The 18,146-nt window shown below is 59.9% G+C and overlaps 2 protein-coding genes across 95 annotated transcripts in view; one reads left to right on the top strand and one right to left on the bottom strand.

The window, feature by feature from the left end:
• Nucleotides 1–11,727, top strand: part of GINS2 (GINS complex subunit 2) — a 31,688-nt gene extending 19,961 nt beyond the window's left edge. For 2 of the 45 annotated variants that reach the window (XM_084959370.1, XM_084959400.1), the window contains 7 exons: nucleotides 843–942; nucleotides 3,602–3,728; nucleotides 4,136–8,098; nucleotides 8,365–8,502; nucleotides 8,603–9,492; nucleotides 9,727–9,783; nucleotides 10,650–11,727. In XM_084959370.1, coding sequence (XP_084815496.1) covers nucleotides 843–942; nucleotides 3,602–3,728; nucleotides 4,136–4,261 — 353 coding nt within the window. In that variant the 3' untranslated portion in view covers nucleotides 4,262–8,098; nucleotides 8,365–8,502; nucleotides 8,603–9,492; nucleotides 9,727–9,783; nucleotides 10,650–11,727. Of the gene's footprint in view, nucleotides 1–842; nucleotides 943–3,601; nucleotides 3,729–4,135; nucleotides 9,554–9,726; nucleotides 9,784–10,645 lie in introns of those variants that run through there. The other 43 variants (XM_084959385.1, XM_084959402.1, XM_084959389.1 and 40 more) reach the window with 35 other exon arrangements.
• The window catches only part of GSE1 (Gse1 coiled-coil protein), a 412,190-nt gene continuing 402,135 nt past the window's right edge, over nucleotides 8,092–18,146 (bottom strand). For 28 of the 50 annotated variants that reach the window (XM_084959220.1, XM_021093712.2, XM_021093708.2 and 25 more), the window contains 7 exons: nucleotides 17,734–17,846; nucleotides 17,296–17,566; nucleotides 15,828–15,938; nucleotides 14,691–15,056; nucleotides 12,653–12,928; nucleotides 10,158–10,261; nucleotides 8,092–9,252 (listed from right to left, as the gene is read on the bottom strand). In XM_084959220.1, coding sequence (XP_084815346.1) covers nucleotides 9,118–9,252; nucleotides 10,158–10,261; nucleotides 12,653–12,928; nucleotides 14,691–15,056; nucleotides 15,828–15,938; nucleotides 17,296–17,566; nucleotides 17,734–17,846 — 1,376 coding nt within the window. In that variant the 3' untranslated portion in view covers nucleotides 8,092–9,117. The remainder of the gene's footprint in view (nucleotides 9,253–10,157; nucleotides 10,262–12,652; nucleotides 12,929–14,690; nucleotides 15,057–15,827; nucleotides 15,939–17,295; nucleotides 17,567–17,733; nucleotides 17,847–18,146) is intronic. The other 22 variants (XM_021093710.2, XM_021093709.2, XM_084959234.1 and 19 more) reach the window with 3 other exon arrangements.

An 18,146-nucleotide genomic window follows, 5' to 3' on the forward strand; every position in this document is an offset into this window, starting at 1 on the left:
GCCGTGGTTCTTTTCAAGGTGGAAGGTGTTGCATTGGGTTTGACAGGAGGGTCGAGCCGTGAGGGGGACGGGGGTCCCTGGAGAGTGAGGGCAGGTGCCGGGCCGGGGAAGGGGGTGTCTAGTGTGCAGCCCTCAGCAGGCTGGTGGGGGAGCGGGGGCGCCCCACAGGGTGAGGGCTGGGGTGGGGGACGAGGACATTGTGATGGGGACGGGGATGGAGCGCAGGGGCCGCGGGGGATGGGCGGCCCGTCCTTTCAAACAAGACCCCCGGCAGCGCTGCGCCGGTGTGACCCTCAGCCACTTGGGCAGTGCAGATGCAGCACCAGGGTTTTCTCAGGCCATCGGGGCGGGGGGCACGGACGGTGGCGGAGGCGTGTAGAGGCGGGCTGGACTCACGCTGGATTCCAGATGCGGGGCTCCCACCCCCGGTTGGTTGGGCGTTGTCTTGCCCTCTTGTGCACAAGGGTTCCTGCAGGTAAAGGAGGGTCTCCGGTACTAGTTACTGTGGTCACTGCGTGTCACGTCCGGGGGCGTCAAAGGGCATCCTTCGCTCTGTCCTAAGAGGAGCACTCCCGACTGTGACGCACTGTTTTCCGTCACGCACGCTGCAGCCTGGAGCGACCAGAGCCCCAGCCGACAGCCTTGTCTGCGAGAAGCGTTCGAGGAGATTGGCCCTGAGTTATCTACTGATAGAAATGGGACTCCCCACGGTGGCTGGTCTGTCCGTTTTTTTAACGTATTTGTTGATAGAGTAAGTAGTGTGGTTACTTGGTGAACTTGGAAGGTCTTAAATACGTCGTTGGTCATGGTCGTGGTAAAACGCCTTCACTCCTCAATTGCAGAGAAGTTGGAGAAGATGAGGGACCATGAGCGGAAGGAAGACACTTTTACGCCTGCGCCCAACCCTCACTACACGGAACTCACGAAGCTCCTGCTGAACCAGTAAGTGTCCCTCCCGGCGTGCGCCAGGTCATCCCGGGGTTCGGGGCGTCTCTGGCCCCGGGGCCCCAGCCAGTAACGGGGAGTTGCCTGTGGGGCGCACGTCGCCCCGCCTCTCCTCCTGATCTCCGCCCTTCCCTCCCGGGAGCGCCCCCCTTCCTTCCCCTCTGCAGGGCCCCCCGGGAGCAGGCCCGCGTGTGCCCCTGTCACCGCGTCACCTCAGGAGCCTCTGTCTTAACTGCGTGTGGGGCTGCGTCGGCTGCACCCTTTGCCTCCTCTGGGCTTGTGCCCTGAGGTCTCGCTGGCCTGGGAGGCAAAAACGTGCTGTCCGGATAGCGCTTCCCTTCCCGCGCGGCTTCTCTCCCCACCCGGCGGCCGTGCCCCCTTGTTCCTTCTCAAGGCGGCGCCGACGCGCTCCCCTCTGCTGCCCCAGGGCCCAGGCCCGCGCTGGCGCTTCCACTCCTCCTCCACCTGCCCAGGTCCTCAGAGCTTGGGTCCTGTGGGGGCAGGATGGGGGGCTGGAGGGGGCCGTGTGGGGTGTGCACACTGCTTTCTGCGCGGTAAGCCGCCCGGCCCCTGCTCCGTGCCTGGGTTGAGCAGCAGGGCCATCCTCCCGCCTCTGAGTTGTGTTCGCCTCCTCGTGCCAGCGCTGTGCTCCCCGCAGCCCCAGTTCTCTCGGGCAGGGCGTCTCGGGCGCCTGGCACTCCCGCTTGCTGCGAGGAGGAACCCGTGTAAGGCTCGGAGCAGGCCCGTGTGGCGCAGCTTGCTGAGGACGTGCTGAGACTGTCATTTGTAAAATGCAAGCTTTTGAAGCCCTGAGCCCCTTTTAATGGATTCAAGAGCAGAACTAGAACAAACATCGCAACGGCCTTCTGTCGAGCAGCGAGGGCCAGGGGCGCAGGGACTGGCGCTTCGGAATTTGAATGAAAATTTGCACAGTGTGGACTTGGCCTTAAGCTGACACGAGGCCGCGGTTCTGCTGTTGACGAGGTTCTGTGCTCAGCCTGCTGCCGGGTGGTGGCGTCGTGGGGTCGGCTGGAGCTCTGGTTTTGTGGGGAAGACTAGTGACCCTCGCACAGGCAGTCGCAGTGCCTGGGCTGCAGCCCCACCGCCTGGTGCTGCGCGGGCAGGGAGCCCTGGCTTGTGGGACAGGACGGGGGAAGGAGGGCGCTGTGGAGGGGGGGTGCGAGCAGGTGCAGGTGGGAGCAGAGCTGCGAGCTGCTGGACGGGGGGCGGGGGTGGGCAGAGGCCCCGGGAGGTGGCGGGGGGGTGCCACGGCGAAGAGGGAGTGACATAGAAGGGACAATGGAAGCAGGGATGCAGCCTGCTCGTCTTGTTTTTGAGGGTGGGCATGTTAGGCACGCGGTTCCCATCGAAAGCCTCATCTCAGGACTCCTAGTCCTTGCCTCTGCTCGGGCCTTTGTGGGCCGTCGAGTGAACAGGGAGCTGGGGTCCTTTGTTCTTCACCTGCTGTTCAGAGCATGAGACCCAAATGTTTGAGTCTGAAGTAAAATCTGCTGTGTGCATTTGAGACCCCACTAGTAGTTGTCTGGCTGCTCACCAGGAGCTCATGCTAGCGGGTGGGGAGGTCAGTTCCAGCTAGTCCCGGAGTGCCAGGGGGCGAGTAGGGTTGGCTCTTGTTTTGTCTTCTAGTTTGTCTCTCCTTCAAAGGCGAGTTTAAAAGTGTGTCCCACAGGAAGGCTACCAGTGCCCCTTGCTGACTCCAGTTCAAACCTTTACCCAGAATCTGCTGTGTGCGGGGGTGCTGTTGGTGCTACTTTGTGCTTGCTTCTGTGGCTTGTGCAAACGTCTTTGTGTTTGCTCGGTTGAGTGGGACAGTACCTACCCTTCAGGGCTTCTGTGAGGCTGGAAGCGCTGGGCAGTGCTGGGCACGGAGCTGTTGCCTTCCTTCCCTGGCGGGGTGGCGCCCTCAGATAACCGACGGGGCATAAGCATTAGAAGTTGTGATCTCTGAGCCAGCCCTTGGAAGAAGTCCATTCTGGATGGAAAGTCTACAGCACACAACACCGAGTTATCCTGAGGCAGAGGGGACCAACCTAGAGCTTACTCTGATAGCTAACACTTTCAGGCAAACCCCAGCAGCCCTTGTGGCAGAGCCTGCCACGCGACAGTTAACAAGCAGGCCATGTGGATCGTGGCTGAGTTTCTTGGTGCTGAGCGTGAGTGCTAGAAATCCTTGGTTTGGTTTGGTTTTGTCTTGTCTTGTTTTAAAGCCGTGCCCATAGCATGCAGAAGTTCCGGGCCAGGGATGGAACCCAAGCCACAGCGGTGACAATGCCAAGTCCTTACTCGTGAAGACTCCAGGGAACTCCAGGCAATCCTTGCATTTTAAAATTGAACACACAGGGAGTTCCCTTGTGGTGCAGTGGGTTAAGGATCTGGCCTTGTCACTGTAGCTGCTTGGGTTGCTGCTGTGGTGCAGGTTTGAGCCCTGGCCCAGGAACTTCCACATGCTGCACGTGTGGCCAAAAAATAAATAAATAAAACTGAGCACGCAGTGAAACAAACTTTGAGCTGAAGCAGAGCTTGTGTGTTGTGCGGTATCCGGGCGGCGCTGACAAAGCAGCCCCGGTGTCTGGGGTTGGGTGGGTGCCCGGGGGCCTCCGAGGGCCGTTCACGGCACCTCTTGCTTTTGCTCTAGCGCCTCGGACAACATCCCGAAAGCCGATGAGATCCGGACCCTCATCAAGGACGTGTGGGACACTCGCGTAGCCAAGCTGCGCGTGTCTGCGGACAGCTTCGTGAGGCAGCAGGAGGCACACGCCAAGGTGGGCCCGGGGCCCGCGGGACGGCCCCTCGGGACAGGCTTCCCAGCTGGGCTGGGCTTTCCACAAGTGATCGCCCCTTGCTTCCTTACTTTTTCTGTCTTTTAGGGCCACACCCTCGGCACATGGAGGTTCCCAGGCTAGGGGTCGAATTGGAGCTGTAGCCGCCGGCCTACACCGCAGCCACAGCCGGGCCAGATCCGAGCCGCGTCTGCGACCCACACCCCAGCCCATGGCCATGCCAGATCCTTCACCCACGGAGCGAGGCCAGGGATCGAACCTGTGTCCTCACGGGTGCTTGTCGGGTTTGTTAACCACTGAGCCACGAGGGGCACTCCCGTCTGCCTATTTCCATCTGGTGGACTGTACCTCTTTTCTCGAAACGAAGCCCCTGCTCCCCTGTGTTTCAGCTGGACAACCTGACGCTGATGGAGGTCAACGCCGGCGGCGCCTTCCTCACGCGGGCGCTCAGCCACATGTTCAAGCTCCGCACGAACCTGCAGCCCGCCGACAGCGCCCCCACTCAGGACCTGTAGGGACACCGGCGGGCGGGCTGAACGTGAGGAAAAGCGCCCTGCGGCCGGGATGGCCTTCGAACGTTCTTGAAGAGCCGCAGGCTTGTGCTCCGTCCCCCGGCCCCTCTGTCATTGCATGTCTGTGTCTGGGAGCCGGCTGTCCTTCTATGGGGACAGAGGCGGCCTTGGCAGAGCCCCGGTCCCCTGCGCGGAGCCGTCCCGTGCGGGTGAGTGGTGACGTCACATGTTGCTTTGAAAGGACACATACAGTCGGAGTGGTGATGCGGCCTCGGCCTTTTCTTTTCCTCTGACCCTGATCCCCGGGCTCAACCGAGTCTCCTCCAGAGGGGCTGGACCCACAGCGGCTGAGCAGCTGCGTGGCTGGTGCCGGCGACGCGCGTCGATCTTTTAAGCCCTGCTGCACAATAAAGGCGCGGTCGGCCCAAAGCTCTGTCGGGTTTTTCCTGCTTAGCTCCCCTGGGGGAGGAGCAGACGCACGGGGCAGACCTGGCAGACCAGGCCGAGTGGGCAGACCGGCACCCCGGCTGTCTCTGGTCTAAAGCGTTGCTGTTGAGCGCGAGCAAAGTCAGGGGAAATAATCCGTGTCCCTGGGTGCGTGCGTGAGGCTGAAGCCGGTGCCAGAGCAGGCGTGGGCCCCCGCCGGGCTCAGGGAGGACGCAGGTGAGGGGTCAGTTGACCCCAGGAGGAAAATGGTCGTCTCGAGCGTTCCAGAACTGCCCAGTTCCTTACCGAGGTGAGAGAGGAAGTGAGTGTCTCGTGGTGCAGTGAGCAGGTTCGGGGACCCGTGGTCAGAAGCGGTAGCAGGCCATCTAGGGCTTTCCAAAGAGTGCCGTGCGTGACCAGCTGAGCCTGGAGACTCGCTGCTGCTATTGGCCCTTCAGAGTTTCCGTCCAGACCTGAGGTGAGTGGAGCATGTGTCCATTGCAGACCGACCGCCGGATCGATGATGGGTGTATGTGGACACGGAAGGGCCAGGCAGGGCGGAGCTGGGACCCAGGGGACCTGGTCTCCGCCATTGAAGAGGTGACAGGACTGGCCTTTTCTCGGATGCAGAGCCCTTCAGATTTCACGTGGGGAATCTGCTAGACGGTGAGGGTTCAGGCGTTCTGCGTGTCTCAGGTGTCGCCCCCTGGCCCCTGCTCCTAAAGACCCAGCCGAGGTATAGCCGAATCTGTCTTCACCCTTTACCTGTAAAGTGTGCAATTATTGGGCTGTTACTTTTATTTTTGGGCCTTACTGTAACATAAAAAAGATTTTCTCTCTCGAGATGATTTAGGAAGATTTTATTTTCGGATGTTGTCAGAAATTACAGCCATACGTTCATACCTACCTAACACTACAGTCAACAAACAATGTTACAGCACAACGAGCTCCAACAAGTACACTTCCAACAGGCTTAACTTCACAGCATCTAAACTGCCCCAGAGTGACCCAGGCTCTGTTCCTCCCTCCTCCCGCGTGCTGGGTGTTCTAGCGGCAGGCAGGGCGAGGGTGACCCACGGTGAGCACGGTCGTCCTTGGGTCAGGGCAGAGGTCAGGAGTCTGAGCCAAGCGCTGGGTCAGAAAGCTGGGGACAGGCTACTGCAAGGGCGGACAAAGTCATCGCTTGGTTATTGGACGCAGCACAGGGAGTGCTGCTCGGTGGCCAAGAAACACTCGGGGGACCGAGTCGGCTGTGTGGACCCGCTCTACCTGGTGGCGGGTCCGGGAACTGTCTGCCCTCGACAGGGTGGCTGGGAGGGACGGGGAACCCAATTTGACTTGGGAGAGTTGGCAGCCCTGTGAGCTACCTGATGAAACTGAAGATTTCCTGTGATGATTGTTTTGCTGCTTTGCCATAGGTGTGGCTCCTTTTCATATTCTCTGCATCTCCCTGAGGGTATCATCAGTTAGAATGCCAGTGCCAATTAAGTGTCCCGTTGCCTTTGGGATACAGGCTAAAGGGTGGCGAATTCTACCTTGGTCACGTACGTCTGTGTGGTTCTGATTCTATGAAACAAGACCTCATCTCCCGAGGGCCGGGCTGTGCGGTGGCAGGTCTGGGGAAAGGCAGAGTCCCATGACCCGGCTTTGGAAGACGTCCCTTCGGGGGGCAGGTGGCCGCCGTCTTCCAGGCGCTGTGGGAAGACTCGAGGCCAGGGAGGACCGTCTTCGTGGAGAGACTGACACACGAGCTCCCCCGTCCAACTCGAGACAAAGAGGCGCCCTTCTGACCTCTCAGACTCGCACACAGCCCGACAGGGAGCCTGCAGGATTCCGCACGCGTCCGACTTGAAGCCCCACCTCCGCCGCGGCCCTGCTCCTTCCGAGCCAGTGCCTTCAGATCCTAAGACTAGGAAGTGCTAGGAGCGCGGCTGGGCCCCGTGTCGCGTGGGTGCTTCTGTGTTCCAGAGACACGCTCTTGCCTCTTGGTCTCCTCATCTGTCCCAGGGTTTCTATCTAGGTTTTGATTGTCATATTACTTCTTGAGCCCGAGACTATTCGGAGGCCGCCACAGCGAGGTGGCGGGCAGGGAGGCAGGGTCAGGAGCAGCTGGGAGGCGGGGAGGGCAGTTAGCATCAGCTCAGTGCCACAGCCTCCGCCTGGAGAAGGCACCTCTTGAACCCCTGTACCCCCCACTCCTCCCCTAACAGGAAAGCCAGCCGAGGGAGCTCCCTCAAGGTGAGCTCTGTGCTCTGCTTCCCCATCAAGTTAGCGGATCTCCTCCCTCTGCCTTGGGCCAGGACCACCCCCGAGCTGGGGCGCCAAGGCACCCAAAGGCCTTCTGGCTGGAGGGGAGGACGGGGCCCAGGATGGGACTGCGCAGCCTTCAGACTGGAGACAGCAAGCAGGCTCTACGCAGAGGAAAGCAGCGATGCCTTCCTGTGATCGTTGGCAGCAGGGCGCCCTCTGAACACCTGTCCCCACCTGTGGCACGTGGTGCTCTCTGCGTCTGTGCAGGGGAGGCGGCCCCAGAACAGCCCTTAGTTCTGTCGTTTCTGCAGCGGGGAAGGCGCTGGTAGACTGCTGATAATACTGGCGGCACTTTCTGTCTGCGTTTGCTAATAACTGGAAGGTTCCTGGCAGGCAGACAATGCAAACTGTGTGGGAACAGAGAAAGCGACGCAGCGCCATCTGCCAGCAAGCTGTCGTGCGCGGGTGCGGTCTGGGGCTGAGGGCACGGCCCTGCTCACTGTGAGTGGCCTTCCTGACAGTCCGCCAGCCCTGGCCCCAGCCCAGGGCAGGGGGCGCCCGCAGTGCAAGGCTCCAGCTTCCTCCCCTCGCCCCCAAGGCTGACTGACCCCTGGCTGCTCTGGTCTCTGGTTCAGGCCCTTCAGGCAAGAGATGCCTTCTTGATTGAGCTCAAACCCTGCCTGAACAAGCAATAAGTGGGCTCAGAGGGAAGCCCCCGCCTCTCCCCGCCCCAGGCTTCACACGGGTCATCCCTGTCCAGCTGCTCCTGTGCCTGTCACGGCAGGTGCAAGAGGGGGAGACGTTCTGCTCATTGTTCACCCCACTTTGAGGCTGTTACAAAGCTCTGCCTCTAAAAAAGCCGCTAACGTTTCTACTCTGCACCTGCTCTCCGACTGCTGTGAGACACCCTAGAACCTAGCACAGAAACCGCTCACTTCCTGAAAGGGCCTCTGAGCAAAGCCCGGGGCTGGGTGCTGTGCTGGGCGCGCGTGACGGCACGCAGAGGGCCTCGAGCCGCCCCTCCTCGCTGGACAGCAACGGGCCCCAGGGGCTCTCGGCCATCCGGAGCCAGGAGGGGCCAGCAGGAGGGAAGCGGCAGCGTGGCGGCTCCACGGCACTTTCTGGTGGCAACTCGGAAATGAAGCGACCGCATAGGCGCCAGTGGTAAGCTCTTTTACTTTTCTTCTTTTTTAATTTTTAAAAACACTTCAGTATTTTAATGTCCTGACCAGCAGCAGTACAAACACTAAAAGCAAGGGTTTTTTTTTTCTTTTTTGCCCAGAAAAACAAAACAAAAAACAAACAAAACCCCCAAACAGGAAAACAACAAAAATCCCCCCAAACCACATATTAAAAATGGCAGGCTTTTTATAACAATAATTAAAGTAATAAAAACATACAAAACTTTGTTTTTTAATATATATACACAGTACAAGGCTGAAGCACCTTTGACTATTCTCTCAAAATTGACGTTTGTATGAAAACACCCCCCACGGCAGGAACGATCCGTGGCTGTGACTCAACGCACGCACAGAGCTCTGCGCGTGTGCCCGTGGAGTGACAAAAAGGTACCTTCCGTTGGCTGATGGGCTTTCTCTCTAGGTGAGAGCTTTTCCGGGGAAAAGCCTTGGGCTGAGGCTTCAGTACGGCTGCTTTGTGTGCTCCTAGGACCTGGTGCTTGGAAGGGAATTTTCCGGAAAAGTAACTGAAACAAATAAGCCCTTTAACTTAAAACGCACCCCACCTTCCGGGAGCTGGAGCAGGCCTCCCTCCGGCCCCGAGGACCGAGACCCGCGCCCACCGCAGCGGGAGCCGAGCGGCCGCTCCTGCTCCAGACTCCGGAACACACAACCCCAGGGGCGAGAGAGGACCACGTGTTAGTGTTGGTGACGGAGCGTCCGCTTTCAGCTGAACAACGATGACGTGGGGAAAGACTAAAACCACCTCCAGAAAGAAAAACTAGGGGCGTCTACGTGGCTGCTGGCTGATGACCAAGACGACTGAATGGCATTGGAAGCCGAGGCGAGTCCGTTCTTTTTCTGGGGCCTGGAATCCTTTGCTTCATGCATGGCACATTCTCATTGTTTTAAGCTTCAAACCTCCCAGTGAAAAATATTAAATATTCAAGGTAATAAAATAGATACTATTTCTCTACTCTAGGTTCGGCCTCGTGCGACGGAGCGTCACCTGGGGTACCCCTTCAAGTAACCCCGGGGCCAGTGCATGGCCGGCAACGCAAGGCACTTCCGTAAGTGATCCAGTTCGGCCTGGAGGCGCTCCCTTTCTGAAACAATCTTCTGTTTCTGGCTCCTCAGCTCCTGGAGAGAAGGAAACGCGTGTAAAACAAACGCCTGCAGACCTCTCTCGGTTGTGCTGCGCGCCTGGGTCCGCGCCCCCGACCTTCAGCACTGCGCATGCTGGGCGGCAGAGGGCGGGTTGGCCCACAGCAGCCTCGGCCTCGGGAAGGACCGGTCCAGCTGTGCCCCCAAGGCCTGGATGCCCACAGAAGCAGCTTCAAGCCGGAGGTGCCCACACCAGCCCGGCCCCACAGCCGAGAGGTGCCCCTGCCCCCTCCCTGCGGGCTGGGAGGAAGGGGGGTTAAGGCTGCAGGGCCTGCAGGTGTGTGGGGGACCGTCTGGCCTCAACAGCTTTGCTCCTTAGCAAATCACAGGCAGGGAGGGTGAGACAGGGCTTCATGTCCCTCGGCGGCAGGGAAAAGAGCTTCGTCACCCTCCCGGAGCGGAACTCTGCTAAACCTGGGGCCTTCGGCTGACTCCTGAATCTCCCCTTAGGACGCCAAGCTTTGATCGCACAGGAGCAGGATTTCCCCTCAAAACATGCTATGTGGGGTGGGTTTTTTTTTTTTGTCTTTGTCTTTTTAGGCCCACATCTGTGGCATATGGAGGCTCCAAGGCTAGGGGTCGAATTGGAGCTGCAGCTGCCGGCCTATGTCACAGCCACAGCCACACCAGATCTGAGTTGCATCTGCGACCCACACCCCAGCCCCCGGCGATGCTGGATCCTTAACCCACTGAGCGAGGCTAGGGATTGAACCTGCAACCTCATGGTTCCTAGTTGGGCTCCTTAACCGCTCAGCCACGAAGGGAACGCCCTGTGTGGGTGTTCCTGTACCCAAACTTGAAAGGCAAGCGTGATGTATTTAAGAAACCCCCCCAGCAGCCAATTTCTATTCCCTTCTTCCACACGCCACCGGGAGACTCACCGCCATGCTGTGGGAAAGCTGCTCAGCCGCGAGGCTGAGGCTGTAGTGCTGGGCCTCCAGCCGCCGGCACTGCGTCTGTAACACCTGCCGCTCCAGGTTTTGCTCTGGAAAGACAAGTGACGTTGACACGTTTCCAGCATGCAGGGGCCATAGGGCTGGTGAGGGTCCCCCTTGGGCTTGTGCAGCCAGCAAGGTCCTCTCCGTTGGACCCCAGGGCGCCCGGCCTTTTCTGTCGTGCTAGCAAATGGCTAAGTGTGGCTAAAGCAAATTCAAGCCAGTGGAAGAAAGACCAGGGCGCCAGCCTCAAAAGGCAATTTCAAGGATAGCGATGAGGAAGTAATTAAGAGTGAATTTACAGCCTTGAACTGCATTTTTCAAAAAGAAAGATAAAAAAGATAAGGGGTTAGGGGCTTGAAAGCTTTTAAGCTGTTAGAAATGTATAAAGTATAGTTTTAATTAGTAAAACGAAATCTCTGCCTTTCCAAAAGACAGCCTGGTTTCAACGAGAGTTACTTCAAACCTTCAAGAATAAATCCCTGCTTTACATGAAGTGTTTCAGAGAATGGAAACCAGCAAAGGCTACCTGAGGGATGTTCCAGACACCCCAACAATCCTCAGAGCAAAACGAAAGAGCAATACCGGCTGAGGACACAGAGGGAAAAAAGTCTCAGAAGCACCAACAGGTTCAGCACGGAAGGGGAACACCGAAAGGTGAAAAACGGGAGGCTGTCACCTCCACAGGCCTAGAGGACACGCTCGTCCATTTCCACAGCCACACGCACCATCCCCGCAGCAGGAAAGGTGAGGGCTTATCCTTGGAGCGCTTCTCAAGTTTCACCAAGGGGCGCCCCTATTTGAGCCTGAGGTGGTAGGCAATGCAGTGTGACTCAAGAAAAAGGAAACGCATACAAATGCAAAAGGAAAGAACGAAGCATAGGTCTGATCATCTATGATTATCTAGGGAATAAGGGGTGACAAAAACTAAAAAAATCCGCAATAACTAAGTGATACCCACAACTAAATCCACTATGATGGAAGTAAACTGCTCTTGGAGCAAAAATGGGACAGTTGAAGGCCATGTTCACCGGGGGAATGGCAGCACTATCCAGTACGTCCATCCTCCCTGCGTCTGTAAACTCCATGCAGCTGAAAACCGAACTCGCGAGTCTTGTGGGTGGAACAAAGGCGGCGATCCGAAAATTCAGCAGGGAGAGCCAAGGGCCAAGATCGGAGCTGTCCGCAAAGAAGTCCGGGTGCGCTGCTCTAGACCCTGGGGCGCTGCTATGCTCTCGCACGATCCAGGACAGCGGGCACACCGGGGACGGGGGCACCCGTACAACAGCGGGACGACAGGTTGCTGGGGTGGGGGGGAAAGAGGGCGCTGGATTTCTACCACAGACTGCAGCCACAGAACGAACTTCGAGGCACAAGAAAAGCAGAACTCCGAAGGTAACAATTATAACATCATGTCCTTGAGAGCAGGGAAGGAACTCCCCCCAAAAACACCCAAAACCTCAGCCTGAGAAGATGGTAACACCTGCCCCCCACAATAAAAATACTGCTAAATATCCTTCTGATGCGTGTATACACACTTCCAGAACGAGAGATTCGAAATGAGAACTCCATTTGGAGGAGAAGAGGAAGCAGAGTTGATAACTCAGGCGGTGGAGGTGAGGTCTGCACTGCTTTTGTTTGCAAGTAGTCTTTGCAACACCGACATGCTAAAAATCCCAGCTCCTCATGACAGGGAAGACAGAGAGCTGGGAGGCGGCAGGAGCCTGGCTTTTCCAGCTGTGGCTGGCACGTCCACCACCTCCCATCAACCCAACGCCCTGAGCTGCCTACAGGGTGAGGGTGGCGGAGCAGCAGGACCACAGCGGGGCTGAGAGCCAGGCCTCCGAGCACCCGGTCAGTGCTCAGCTCCAAACCGGCCCCCCTGCCCGTTCTGCTAGGGAAGGGAGGGCAGGGGGGCCTGTCTGCTCCTGCAGCCAGCGCATGGGCCGCAGCCTGTGTCTATAACAGACGCCTCTGCAGGCAGCGCCAGGAAGGAACAAGGCGCAGAGAAAGGTGGGAACAGAGCCTTTCACCCCAAGCAGAGGCCATGTGGGCAAGGCGGGTCTCGGCCCCCCTCCAGCGGGGCCTCCTCAGGCTGGGCGGAGCGAGCGCTCCCAGCTGAGGAGGTGGCTCTCTGGTGGCAGACAAGGGCTCTCCTCCCTGCACACAGGTGCCCTTGGGGGAAGTGCCATAACCCTGAGACTCTTCACACGTCATGAGGGCTCAGGAGGCGACCAGGCCCGGCTAAGGGAGGCTCTGCGAAGTGGACCAGATTTGTACATTCTAGGACCCGTGTAACAGGAGCCTGCCCTCCCTGACATGGGCAGTGCCTCGTGCCATCCCTTAGAGACAGTCCCGACGCTGGCAGTGCACTCTGGCACGACGAAGCTTCCTCTCCCTTTGGTGGTGGGCGCCCGGCCCGCTTCCCCTCCCCTGCCTACCTTCCACGTGTTCCTGGTAAGCTTCAAAAATTGCCTCAATCCCATGCCACTTGCGCCGGGGGGGCTCCTCCTCCTCCTCCTCCCCGTCCTCCTCCTCCTCCTCGGAGTCTGGGTCCATCTCCTGCGCCAGGGGGCCCTTCCTGCCAGCGGGGGGCTCCTGCTGCCCATTGTGCTGGGGCAGAGGCAGCCTGCTGGAGGACTGCAGCTCGGGAATGTTGTAGTGGACGGAGGCGTCGACCTTGTGGTTCTGCTCTGCAGACAGCACCGCTGCACCGCCTGGGGAGGAGGAGAAGGCAGCTCATCACAGGGCACATGGGGCCCCCGCGCTGGGGGCAGGGGGCGCTGCTGGAGAAGGGGCGGCAGAGTCCGCGGAATGGCAGGTCTCCCAGCACACACACACACAAAAAGAGGGCGAGGCCTGTACCCTCCCAGACCAGATGGCAGCATCAGGAACCGCTGGCAAGAGCCATGAGGAGATAGCAGCAGACCTGCTCGACCATGCGTAGCCGGTATGACCTCAGCCGGGCGGGTCTGAGCTTTGACGTCCAGTTCTGTGAGAGTGTGGGTCTGAACGTGGCCCTCAGGCGGCCCTCTGCAAGTGTCCGTCCCTCCTCTCACAAAAGGCAGGCACTCCAGGCCCAGCATGCCCTCCCACTCGACCAGGACTGGCTGCCAGGGCCCGCGTCCCCAGGGCCCCACCGCCTCACGCACGGCGCCGCTGCAGGTGCACTAACGGGGCAAGCCGCCTCCCCGGGAGGATGGCACCCTTGGCAGTCTGGGCTGTAGCATGGCTCAAACGGGCAGGGCCTGGATGGGCCTTAACATCCTGAGCAAACTGTCAGGTGTTAGGTTAGGAAAGGGTGCACTGAGCCATGAGGTCCTCAGGCCCCAGAAAAGCCTCCGGCCTGCCTGGGAGGGGTTAACCGCGGCTTCTAGTCAGAACTGCTTGAAAAGTAAAATTCGAGTAAATTCACAACAAACATCCAATAGAGCAGGCCTCCTGACCTAGGGATCTTTCTTCTTTAAATCTCTACCAAACCACTGCCATTTGCTCTTTGGGTGTCATCTCTGCCGACAGCATTAATTTACCTGAAGGATAATGACAGGGTCAGACCTCTGAGTCTACAACCTAAACTCCCCCCCCGCCCCCCCGGTCTTTCTAGGGCTGCACGCATAGCATGTGACAGGGCCCAATTGGAGCTGTAGCCGCCGGCCACCACCACAGCCACAGCCACAGCCACAGCCACGCGGGATCTGAGCTGCTCTGCAGCCTGTACCACAGCTCACGGCAATGCCAGATTCGTAGCCCACTGAGTGGGGCCAGGGATCGAACCCGCCCGCTCATGGATATTAGTTGGGTTCATTAACCACTGAGCCACGACAGGAACTCCCTAACCAGCTTTTGTAAGTTGCAATAAAAATTTTTTAATGCTTGTGGCATAATACCCACATGATTTTCTCCTGGCTATTGAAGTATTCAAAAATTTTCTATATACTCGGTAGTTAATCCTTGAGGCTTCTGTTCTAATCATTTTCAGCCTCTGATTCAGCGGGAATGAAACGAGCTGACTCCAGTTCTCTGACCTACAGTGACTCCCACCTGTGGGTCCAAGGGGCACAAATGTGGGGGCTCGAGCAACCGTCATATCACTGCACCTCCTGGGTCTGGTTACCCAAGGACGGGGACTGCGGCCGAGTCTGGGGCGGGGGAACTCTGGGCAGTCACACAGCTATAGAAGGCATGGGTCCTGCTTTTGCCAGAAAGGCCCCTCGCCGGTCCTTGCTCTAGGGAAGAGCGTTGCTCAATTCAGATGGCCCCTCTTGCTCTACTTCCTGGAGGTGTGGGCTGCAGGCCCGCCCTACCCGGGCACCTGCCCACGTGGCGCACTCTCTGGCCCCACCCGGGCCTGCAGAGACAGAACCTGCCTCTGAGGAGCTCGCCAGGCGCCGCATGTGCCCTGAGGGCTGCGGGGCGCTCCGGAAGGACACCAGCCGCTCAAGCAGCCCGGGAGCGGCGTGGGGTCGGCGGCCTCGTTACCTTTATGCTTCTGCAGGGCCTTCTGCGTGGACTGCAGGACGGACTCGTGGAACTGATGTGCAAACTCCTCCGCCACGAAGGGCTCCCACGGCTTGCTCTTGCCGTTGACGCTGTGCGACAGCGGCACGGGGACGTCCTTGGGCGCGGGGCCCCGGATGTAGTGAAGCATGCTCAGGCTCTTCCTGCCGCCGGGGGTCTCGCTCAGCCTGGCCTTCTCGCCGCCGGTGGGCGCCGGCTCCTGCCCTCGCTCCTGGGGCCGGAGCGGCTCCAGTCTCGCGGGCTCCGGTGCCTTCGGCACGTCAGGCAGGGAGGCGGCGATGCCCACAGGCTTCTCCGTATCCAGAGAGGCGGGCTGCGTGGCTGGTTCTTTTAGAGACAGAAAGCGAGGTCGGTGTCAGGAGCTGCGCGTGAACCGGCGGCCCCTGAGCTCCAGCGCTCGCGCGCCACCACAACCCAGCGCGAAGGACTGGGACGCCGAGGCGCCCAGCACAAGGTCGGCGCACACCGTGCGTCTGAAGACGGGCTGTCTTCAGCAGCGAGTCCATGGGGAAAGGTGCCCCGGGAACACGTCTGGAAAGAAGAAGAATCGGCAGGAAGAAGCCAGGCACTTCAGGCCGAAAGGCAGGAAGGGATGGAGCCCAACCCGACAAGAAAGACCGACGAGAAAGACCGAGGGAGGCGCTGAGAACAGGGCGGGCCGTCAAGACCTCCCGCTCATCGGCAGCGCAGCGGGGGAGACTCGGCCACGCGAGAGCAAGAGAGGATGTGGAAGCAGGTGCAGGAGGCCCTGCAAGGCAGAGAGAGTGGGAAAGAGACGCCGGAGGACAGGAGCAGAGCACGGAAGCAACAGGTGCCGAGGCCTGGGCCACCCACTGGCAGACGGCTGGCAGCCACCACGATGCTACGCTGGCCGTCGGGCGGAGCTCTGCCCCAAGCCGAGACCCTCCCCCAGAACTCGGAGCCCTGACTGCTGAGGCTCGTCTTCCAGCCAAGGAGACCTTCCCGAGTGCAGGAAGCTTGAGAGACACACAGAAAAGCGCACGCTGTTTCCAGGAGGAAGAAAGCCTGGAGGGGTCGCCTCGGACCCTGCGCAGCCCAGGGGACCGTCCTGGGCGGTGGCGGACGGGCTGGCCTTACCGCTCAGGGAGACAGCGCGACTGTCCCTCGGAGAGCTCCTGAGCGGGTCTGCCCTGGCTGACAGTGCCTTCTGCTTCATGGCATGGAGCAGCTCAACAAGCTTCTCCTCGTCTAGGAGAAAAGCAGCCTGAGGTTAACAAGACGGGGCATCATTTCTGAGCGGGAGGGGGAGCAGGAGTCTAGCCCAGGCCGTGACTGGCAGGCGTGAATCCTTTCAAACAAGAAGCCGAAGCCAGGGAAACTGGCTGGGGTCAGAGGAGGAAACCGCCCCGGAGAGCAGGCCTAGATTCCGCGAGGCTTTGCGTTTCCGATGTGTTCTGAGAAGGGCGCGTGTGCGGGGTGCTGCGTAGCTAAGGTCTTCCGAAAACGCGTTCCGATTGAAAAGACAGAAGCGTCAGCCCCGACACAAGAAGCGGCCCCAAAAAGCCACACGCCAGTCCCGAAGCACAGACTGCTTCCAGACGCAGTCTCCCCCACCATTCCCGACACACGACTGAGATGCCCACGACGGCTGCCATGTAGGGCAACGGGACACAGGCCCCGAGACATTCGACGCCACAAATTCCTGCCGCAGTACAGGTACCTCCCGCGGACCACAACTGAAGCAGCCACGTCATCGGTGGCCTCCTCTAGGAGATAAGTCAGGCAGAAAGAGGCTCGAACAAAGCTAGCCTGATAATTCACGTGTCACTGTCCCCTGAAGGGAAAGCAGGCATTCCCGCTTACCAGTCAGGCTCAGAAACGAAACTGCTGCGACGCACGAGCCACATTAGCGAGAGCAGCCGAATCCCAACTAAGCACTGGGACGTGCTTCCAGAAAGAGATGCCTGGCTATCTGCGGGGGAGACCTGGGGGGGTGCACCCCAGAAAAGGCGCGTTTCCCCCGAGGCACGCCTGCACCGAGCCAGGGGCGGGGCGCGACCAAGGAAGCAGACGCCCCAGAAAGCATTCAGACGGCCCCGCTCCTTCTGCTCCATGGATTCCAGCCCAAGAGTCGGCCCCAGCATGGGTGGCCAGACCGGCTGGAAGCTTCTCTTAGGGCAAGCCATCCACTCACAGTGGACCTCCTCAAGCCTCCTGCGGTCCGAACCCGAAACCCAGCAGCCACATGAGCCGCCACCAAGAGCAAACACCCGCCACCAAGAAGCTGGGGTGGGGGTGGGGGGGGGCGCAAGGCGGTGGCTGAAGGCCCTGGGAGGTGACAAGGGACAAGAGCAGCGTCAGGCTCACGGGAGCTTTATCCACAGAACATCAGCGAGGCTTCGCCTCTACCCAGGATGAGGCAAGAGAACACGGGCTTCGAACGGCACGATCTGACTCTCAGATGGAGAGAGGCGTGAGCCAAGAGCAGCAGGGCATGTCTGGGAGAGCAGAGGGGCTGCTCCCGTGGGGACCCCGAGGGCCGGCGGCCTCCGAGGCCTCAGCCAGCCCCGCGCCCCCCACCCGCCGCAGGCCGGCCGGGCCTCACCTTTCCTCTTCTCGGCGCTGACGTGGGCCAGGCTGAAGATGGTCAGAAACTTCTTCTTCTCCTCGAAGTTGGGGCTGCTGTTCATCTCGTCGGGGCTGTAGCGGGTGGACAGCGCCAGTCTCGGCGAAGGCGTCTGCCGCTTGCTCTGAACCGTCGGGGGCGACGGGCTTCTCTCCCTCAGCATCCGCCGCCGCTTCCTCCGCTTCTGGGTCAGCAACTCCTCCTTCTGCTGTTGGGTGGTCAAGCCAAAAAGTTGCAAAAACTCTAGCTTCTAGATTGGGAAAGAAAACAGATGCGTTTGAAACCACTGGCGGTGGCGTGCTTCCACCGACCCAGGGGCCCCTCCTGGGGTCCTCGCGGGCCCTGGCGGCGTCCCAGCAAAGGTGGGTGCCAGCTGCCCAGCCCACCGCCTGACGGCGGCGACGCAACCCCAGCTACCTCGGAGGACGTGTCCAGCTTGAGGGGCGGCTGCTGGGCTACGCAGCGCAGGTGCGCCCTGACCTCCTCCTCGTCGCTCTCGTCGTAGGAGTCGTCCAGGTCGTAGTAGTACCCTGGTGGCAAGAGCAGGTTAGTGAGCCGGGAGGGGGCCCCGATGCTCCGCGCTGGGTGCACAGGGCACACCCCACCCCCCAGGCCAGGCCCTACCGGCCTTTCATCCGGAGGCCTCTCATCCCGGGCAGAAACGCACCTTCACCCTTAGTCCCGGGGCTTGCCAGGGGGTGGGGGCGGGGCAGGCGGCAGGCACCGGGCTTCCCTGAGATCCACAGTCCCCAAGGGGCCAGGCGGTCCCCTGGGCTGGCGTGGAGACCCCGGCAAGAGACAGAGCACACGGGCCTGGGCACGTCCACGGC

The sequence above is a fragment of the Sus scrofa genome, chromosome 6, assembly GCF_054392235.1.
Source record: "Sus scrofa isolate SSC_HxYL_T2T_F1_AM1 chromosome 6, Sscrofa_HxYL_maternal_Yorkshire_Landrace_v2.0, whole genome shotgun sequence".
In the NCBI taxonomy this organism is placed as follows: Eukaryota; Metazoa; Chordata; class Mammalia; order Artiodactyla; family Suidae; genus Sus; species Sus scrofa.